Source organism: Helobdella robusta (genome assembly GCF_000326865.2).
Source record: "Helobdella robusta unplaced genomic scaffold HELROscaffold_5, whole genome shotgun sequence".
Lineage (NCBI taxonomy): Eukaryota > Metazoa > Annelida > Clitellata > Rhynchobdellida > Glossiphoniidae > Helobdella > Helobdella robusta.
The window spans coordinates 3332635-3341915 of record NW_008705254.1 but is presented as its reverse complement, the minus strand read 5'-3'; the positions used below and the strand labels follow the sequence as shown (position 1 = coordinate 3341915).

The window sequence follows — 9281 nt, the reverse complement described above, 5'->3', positions numbered from 1 at the left end:
ACAGACACGGCCAGCCTGTTGAAAACGTGATTAATTTTGTAACGATATTGTAATGTTGCTATTCTATGATATTGCAGTGATGATATGTTTATGCGACCATTCAAAATATTTCAACATTTTTGGGCTTATTCTACCATTTTTTTCGTATTCAGTGTTTCAATTTTGTTAAGCCGGTTTACAATTACACACTAATTACGTCACATAATGACGAATTTATCTGTGTTTGAGCAAATTAGTTGATCCACAAACACAATCGCAAAATTTGTAGTAACACATTCAAATCCAAATATTTTGTGCTGGCCAAAAAAAAGTGACAACTTGCCTGTGCTAACAAACAAATTAATACAGCTCTTACAAAAATGTAATAAAAACAATTAAATTTAATATCATTAAAATGACCACCACTCCCAGAGATATTATAAATGGTTGTAAATAAACTAAAACAAAAAAAATAAACATAACAGTTTTACAAAATGAACTCTTGGAAATATGCTTCTTAGTGCATAAATATTTAAAACGTATAAAAAAATGAACGTACGTTCAATACTACAGTTTTGTATGTAATTTTTAGGCACATGAATCATAATAACAGAGAACTCAAATGATCAATGACGTATTAATCCTTCCACCAATGACTTTTCAATTACACTCAATTCTGCATCAATGAGTTGGTGGTGAGAGAAAGTATGATAACATTAACAATAACACGACAGTCAGAGCAAATTTTCCATTCTTTTCAAACTAAACACTTTCTCCTATCACCAAAAAATTTTCGCTGTTTTTTAGTAGAATATTTTATGATCAACATTGTCGTTTAACTAAATTTACAAAACCTCGCAGTCCTATCAGTGTTCTGTTCGCCCACCACCTCCACTACTACTTCCATTAGATTCTTCGGCTTGATGTGAATGGGGTTTGTCCGGGCTGGCCACCGTTACTAAGCAGCCCTCTGTGCCCTTTCGGTTGGGGCAGTCGGCAACTAAATGGTTGTCCGACTTGCAGAGGTGACATCGTTTCGGCATTGGACCTTTGGGACATTTGGCTGCTACGTGGTTAGAAAAGTCGCCGCAGTTGTAACATCTGCATGGGGGGAGGATATTATTTTAGTGCCAGTTGTATAAGTAAGAAACAGTTTGGCAACTCAAAATTAAAAAAAAACCTTAATTTTTTATATTTTTTTTTGGAGACCGGTCTTCTTTCACTTCCTTTGCAGTCGGTTCCTTCGGGTCCACATACAAAAGTTGCTTCCAGTCCTTTATCCGTTTCCTTGCACTCAAATTCAACCTCTTCATCATCTGCAAGACTTCGAAAGCCTGGCATCTGTATGACTGTCTGCGTTTCGTATTGGTCGTGTGTGTGGGTGTGTGTATGTGTTAGTGGTGTGTGTGTGTGGTTTGTGTGTGTGTGTGTGTGTGTGTGGTGGGTGTGGTTTTTGCCACGAAACAAGGGCGTGTGCGTTTTGTGATTTGAAATGAAAAACAATTAAACTGAACAACTTTAAATAACAACTGCAAATGCAAAACCCATGAAAAATTTACAGATTTCTTTTTCTGGATTGCAAAAACTATGAAATCTAAAATTTCAATTTGTAAAATAGTAGCAAAATAGATAATGACACTGAGTGAGTGAGACTTGTGATGTAATTGCTTTATTCTTTAGTACATTTTTCTTCAAAAATTTAAGATATCTATCAACAGATTAAAATTCAAAAATTTTGTAAGCAATCTGTCGGTTTATTTAAACTCAATTGCTCAAAACGTATCAACTGCAAAATCCTCTCTCAATAACTCGCAAGTTTCAATATTATAGTTAAGGCAAAAAAAATTAGTGAAAATTTTTGAGATTAAAATCCTTATAAAAATTAATAACATCTTTCGACTCTTAGTTATGTAATTACTTACTATGACCTGACCATACATTAAAAGTAATAAGAAAAAATGATGTTGAATTTTCAAATAATCTCTAATAAAATTAGAATTATTTGAAACAGCAAGAGAGCTAGCTACCTGGTGGAGAAAAACATCTGGAGTGCCATCATCTGGGGTGATGAAGCCGTATCCCTTGACGACGTTGAACCACTTGCATCGACCACTTTTCCTTTCTGGTTTGGCTGGAGGTTGTTAAATAAAATAATGCTGAAAACATAGCCTTCTTAGTTGATCACAAGGTAATTTTTATTTTTATTTCCTATAAACAGTTCTTTCAATAAAAAATTATTTTCAAAACTTTGTTAGAACATGACGTTGTTAATTGACAAACAAAAAATTAAAAAAAATTAAGATTTCTGCAAATAACAGAAGAAACAAATGATTATCGACAAGAACATTAAAAAAGTTCTGTGCCCTGACACGTGAACTAGAAATAAACAAAATTTTAAACTGAATCAGCTTAACTTATATTGAACTACAAATACATTGTTTATCTATATTTCCGTTCACAATTTCAAAATAAGATAGACGAGCAGGTTTGATTATATTATATTATCTTACAGCAATAGCAAGGCAGAGATTTTTTACTATCATAATTTCAGTCAGGGAGTTCAAGTAAAATTTCAATTACGTTAACATACAATGCCAGCAACAAAAACGCGGCCACAAACTCAGAGCAGGGAAAGTGAATGATTCATTGCAAGATTGCTTGTCAGTTGTAACTTAAAGAGTCAATGTTTTGACAGCGTCACATTCATGTTTACAAATTTTTCAAAGTGAAGAAAAAACAAAGGTGCATGTTTTTAAAGATGTTCACTGAACATCTGAACATCATTGTTCAGGGAATAAATATTTATTTCTACTACATCGAAAACAACAACAACCATTTGAAACCTTGCTATTTTCAAGTTTGTGCTTTTTTAAAAAAAAATTTATGGAAATATGAATAAGTTTTCTGCATTATATAATCACAACTTAATTTTTCAGGTTTCGTTTTTGAAAATAAATAATTCAAAATTATAAAAAAAAATGTAAGTATATCCCACGCAACAAGTAGACAATGGAAAGACTGAAACATTTGAAATTAATTTTTAACTAATAACATCAATTTATTTGGGAACAAATCACAATCGTCATTCAATTAAATTGAAATCACAAACAAATGTTGGCCCGAAAAGTACGCAACTGCCTGCAGTAGGGCACGGACCTTTGGCGTTCGTTGACGTTTCTAACGTCATATATAACGCAATTAATTTGCAATTTTGAAATATTTTGTTGAAATTAGCTGCGACTTTATGTTTAAATAAAAAGAAAAATTTAAATTTGATTTTAAATTTGTTTAAAACTAAAAAAAAATAAAATAGAAAAGCTACGAACAAACATGAATAATAAATAACATAACACACATACAAATAACAAGTGAACGTCTCAAGCTCACACGCTCACACATACACTTAAAACACAGAATATATTGTATAAATATATTGTATACACACACATACACGCACACACACACGCATATATATATATATATATATATATATATATATATATCGAATAAATTATATTATTTAATTGCAGAAATAGCACGCACAGCACACATAGACACAGTATAGACAGACACCGGCACAACAAACACATGCTTACAACTCCAGCATATAGGGAGCAGCTACAGTGTGTATGGTCAGCTGGATAGCAGCACACCACACAAGCGGAATAAACCTGCTTTGTTAGTCCTAGCAAACACGCGCACACACACGCAGGCACACACACAGACACACACACACAAGCACACACAGGCATCATCACCACCAACGATAACGGCAACAGTGCAACTATTTTAATGCAATGTCCAAACGCAGATTCATCTATTTAAATGCGGATATATGCATACGTGAATAGCGTAGCACTCGAATGCATTCATTTGAATGTGCATAGAAAAATTTTAAGGTGCCATAAGATGTTGGAATATTTTTGGACAATATTATAAATGGAAGCAATGGTAAATTTGTTTCCACCACTGAAATGGGTGGTGCTAATATCATTCCAACAGTTATAAAGTGAATTATTGTAAAATGAACAATAACCCTTGCTACGTTGACCGCTGAAAAATTCACACATTTATTCATTTATTTGAAATCTTTGTATACGCGGATGAGATCAGTAAAAATTTTAAATTTAAAAACTTTGTGCTTCAAAATCTACAATTCAAAATAATTTCATAAAGTTAAAACATTTATGGGATTACTAATTTCCTATTATAAAAATCAATTGCCTTTTCGATATATATTTGAACATGGTATTCCTAAAGCGTTACGTTACATCGCAATAACACCTAATCGCACGGATCTGAATACTAACAACATTGCATGCAAATGTCACGTTTGTGTGAAGCATGAACTCAACACTATTTAATGTATGTTTAAAAAAGCATTTGAAACAGTTTAGGTTTGTTAAACTAATCCAGATAATATAAACACAAACGAATTCATTGCCCAGCAGAGCCACTCGATGACGGTTTACCCGAGACTTGCAACTAAAGTTTTCAATTATTTATTACAATTCATTTTTAATCCTCTTTTTGGTATATCCCAGAAGAATTGATAACAAACACGCCTTGTGTTATAAATACACTGGAATCAACGCATTCACACACACACACACACACACACACACACACACTGCACGTGCAATAGACAGAGACCACGTTTTGCGTTAGTCGTAAATTCCTAGCAACTAGTTAGCTGGTCGTATTGGATAGTGGGGACATCTTATAAGTCCCAATTTTTAACATTTTCCAACAAGTTCATTTATCTATCATCTCAACTTACAATCTTACAATAATGAAAATATTAAAAGTGTGTGTTGAAGTTATATTCAGAAAAAAATTGGACAAAAAAGTTGAAACAAATGGTCTTAGTGTGTAAAGAGGCTTCCAAAAATTGGTAGTGAAATTTTGTGACATTTACAAGACACCAGAATTTATAAAAAAAAATCCTAAATAAATTCAAATAAAAGAAATATTTTGTAACATTGCAAAAAAATCGCTTTAACTCGTTTGACAGCAGTTTTGTTCCATTATAAAGAAAAACATTCCGGGCGGGAAAATATTTTTAAACAAAAAGTTCAACACAGCCAATCAAAAAAGTCTAGATGTAAAAATCTTTGAGGTTTGATATATCATAATAAAACATACTAAATGATAAATAATTGCAATGTTGATTGAAAAAAGTATTGATAAGAAGAGATTAAGAAAAACACCAAACATAGATACTTTCACAACCCAGTGTGATGTAAATCTAAATATTTGTACCTGAATATTTTTTTCGATTTTAAACAGTTTCAATTTCCCTTAATTTCGAGAAACTGATTATAACAGTTTCTTCAAAAAAAAACAATAAGTTTTCTTACTAACTGAATATCTTGGCAGCACATTTGATCACCTGTGAATGATTTTTTGGAACTAAAGCACGTATCTCCCCATCCATCTCTGGTGACTTTTCAAGAGTTTTGTATTTTTGAAAAATCTGTCGTTTTTTATTTTATTTCAGGAAGTTAAATGTTTGCTCTAAAGATAAAATTTGATGCTTTCATTTTTGTTAAAGTTCTTTTACATTCATTATTTTTGTTTTAAAGTCTTATATAAATTTGATTTTATGTAGAATTATACCTTGATGACTTTTACTTAAATTTTCTGAACAGTGTTTTATTTTTTGAAATTATATTTTCCTGTTTGTCAAACATTGGCAAAGGCGTTAGATATTCAAAATAAAATTGTTGAATTACATATAACCAGAGGGAAGAAAAACAATAGCTCCAGCAGGGTAGGTAGGTGCCGTGATCAATCATCATCGAAACGATCAAACTTCAGTCCTCATTTCAAATCACAACGTTCAGTGCGGGAAAACATTTTTCATGAACTGATACTTACTATAAACGAATCATATTTTCAAATCTAAATCTGTTCTAGTGGCGTTTCAGTCGATTTCTTCAACAAAATAACTTCCACTTGAAATTCCATGTTTCTTGCTCTAAACTTTATTTAGTCAATAAAACCCGCTGTTTTAGTATGAACGCAATCTGCTAAACACGGTTAGAAGCCCGTCGTTTTATTGTTCGTCAATTTTCTTCGTTTATTTTCAAGGACTTTGTTTGGTGAGAACAAATACTTTCACACTTTTTGTAGACTTTTTTATCTCTATCAATCTTCATTCTTTAAATCCTTTTGAAACTTTTCAGCGTTTTATATCTTTTTGTTTTATATTTAAACAATTTTTCCCATTTAGAAATACGCTGCCCCGCAAAACACATTCACGCACCGTTGGTACCATTTACTCATTTCTATCTTATTCGATTTCTCAAGTCATAATTTGATAATAATTACCGAGAGCTTAAAATTTACAAGTTTTCAGTAATGTTGTAAATGTTTTTCAAAATAAGCAAATGATTTGTATAAAAAAATTTTTGGCATTCTTCAAGTCAATTTTCACAGATACTTTCATACCAATATCCACCTAACCATAAGAAAAAATGAGTAACTCAAGTACTATAAATCTTGACCTGAAAAAGCTAACAGGCATAAACTAAGCACAAGCACAAATTAAACACATGCACACTCACACACACAAACGCACAAGCTAGCGCGCGCACACACATACACACAAACATACGCTAGCATGTTACTTAGCAAGAAATGCCCACATAACAAATGAACGTTTGCCCGTGTGCATGTTTATCTGAAGAATAGTGGACCTTGGTGCAGAACAGTCAGGTTTCTATAACTCGCTCGCAATACATGCTGCATACATAATACACACACGCATACACTCCGCATACATAATACACATATACACTCTGAATAAATTCACACATACATACATTCCGTATACACTTGTTTACATATAAAACACACTCATCATACATAGTACACACACTGCATGGATTCGCACACACGCACACGTGTTTTTTTACATTTAAATAATTCAAATAAAGGCTTGCGTTTACAAATGCGCGTGTGCGTGCAACTTCTCACAAATGTAGGTTCCAATAATTTGGAATGAAAAAAGGGCAAATTACTAAAAAAACATGTAAAAAGTGAAATGGTAAATTCTAAACCAAAAGTATTATGTTAGAGGATTGTATAGATATGAACGATCCCTTCAAGAATATTATCATTTAGGCAATGCTATAACGATCATAATGAACCACATAACGCAAAGCAAACTTCAGCAAATTCACTTGGCTCTAATTAACGAGCCTCATTCATTCATAGCAATTAGCATGCACATGTGCCTGCAGTGACTAACACTAACCACTTGTTACATTTTCATATATTTTTGGTAATGTCGTTTGGATTTTCTATATGCGCATAGTTAATAAAATATGGTTTATTCATCAATATTCGAACTCGTTTGTAAAATTAGCATTAGACGATTATAATGCATGAATATGAATGTTTGTTACCATTATGCCAATATTATGATGAGAATATCGCATCCATGCGTTTAGATTCACATTAGTAATTAGTTTTGTTTTTAGTCAATTTGTTTTTATTTATATAGCTTGTGTGACCAAAAACTAAAAAAAACAAGAGGATGTTAAAAAATTTTATTAGGAAACTAATTCGACAAAAATTAAAAACAAAACATTTTGTCGGCAATTTTAAAATTTTAAATAATAAAAGATTCATTACCTTTACGTTTTAAGTATGAATTGAAAATGAACCAGATGTCATAAAAGATAAAAACTAACAAAAAGCTCTGTTTTAATTGGAAAAAAAATTAAGTGATAACAAAGTTCGCTTACCCCCAGCCATATTAATAGATTTATTGATTCTGCTTTTTGATTTCGGACCGTTATTTTATGTCACATAACTTGAATGAAAAGTAGTTGAAAAAATCTTAGATGTCGAAATTACAACACCATTACAATTTCGATCAAATATTCTAATCAATCCTAAATGTATTATTATCTACCCTTTTCTATAAATTTTAAATTTATGAGTTTTCTTACTTAATATTTTGATTTGTTTACTAAACTGATTAATAATCTGTTCTAACCAAATGCGTTCGTAAAATTCAAAATTTTGATTTAAAATTCAACAAAATACTGAAAATCGATTAGAACAACGTCAATTGCCAAATATCATCAACATTTAACGCCAGAATGAATTTTTTTAAAAGTTGGTAATTCCATTTCCGAACCCTTAACCTCTCACATATATAGATTAATAAACAAACAAAACGTAAACAAATACAACATATAAACGCTTTATATTAATGCGGATATGTGTGGTGATCATAGCAAGTATTTAAAGATTTATACATGTTTGTACGTATGGCATTCATACACACATATATGACAAACGAACACACATTATAATATGATGGGTTACATACAATATGTGTGCAATAGATGTGTTTGTAGTTGAGTTGCCGTTGCATATTCATTAGATGTACAAGTGTGTTTTGTTCAATTAGTTATTGGTTTGCTTGTACACCTTGTTTCGCAACTTTTTATTTGCATCAATAACTTCGCACAAAAATGCAAAACGCCATTGCACCCCTTTTGTTTAAGGTGCTGCAAGTTTTACTCCGTCAAATTGAAATTGCTCTGAATGAGTTTATTTATTTAAAATAGACAAAAAACAAGTGCTGGCACGTTCACCGTCGGTATGCATACAAGAGTGCAAATTTGTTTGTGAATGTGCATACAAATTGTATGAAAACTGTGGAGCATGGCGATGACGAGAGAGTATACATGTTTCCTAAAGCTTTCGAGAAGGTACAACACTTGCTAATGCGTTCAAGCTTTTTCATAAAAATAGCTTGTCATGAAACTTCAATATATATTATTATAATATATTTTCAAAGGTTTGGTAAAAATAGATGGTCGCGATAACCTCTCTTTTAAGAAAACCAAATTTCAGTCATCTGAGTTTAATTCTCGTTTCGCCAATTGATGTCCGTCCATGCTGTGCCATCCAGCGGTACTGATGCTTTTCGATGGAGGAGGAGTTTTGAACGGTATGTACTCCTGTGAAATATTTATAACGTTCTAACTATCAACCTTAGTTTTGAAGTGATCCATAATTGACATGTTTCTTGGAAAATATGCAAATAGAATAAAATCTATGTTTAACATTCTCCACGCTCTACCTAAATGATCATTCCATGCGCTTTCCATTTAATTTGGTCATTGTTCGTTCATTCGCCGGGTTTAAATTTTATTTATAATGATTTCATGATAATATGATAACATGATAATTTTGCACCAAATAAAAATGAACTGGAAAAAGACAAACTCTGGATGTAAAACAGTGGAGTCGAAACGGACTTAATTCGCATTGTTTTG

At 31.9% G+C, this 9281-nt stretch overlaps 1 protein-coding gene across 1 annotated transcript; it reads right to left on the bottom strand.

Moving 5' to 3' along the window:
- Positions 1-845: 845 nt before the first annotated feature.
- Positions 846-3166, bottom strand: HELRODRAFT_163427 (hypothetical protein; the record flags this gene model as incomplete). The annotated part of the gene is made up of 4 exons (XM_009027294.1): positions 846-1080; positions 1160-1332; positions 2007-2110; positions 3136-3166. 4 exons carry the CDS (start codon positions 3164-3166, stop codon positions 846-848), a joined length of 543 nt encoding a protein of 180 aa, XP_009025542.1.
- Between the last annotated feature and the right edge of the window lie 6115 nt (positions 3167-9281).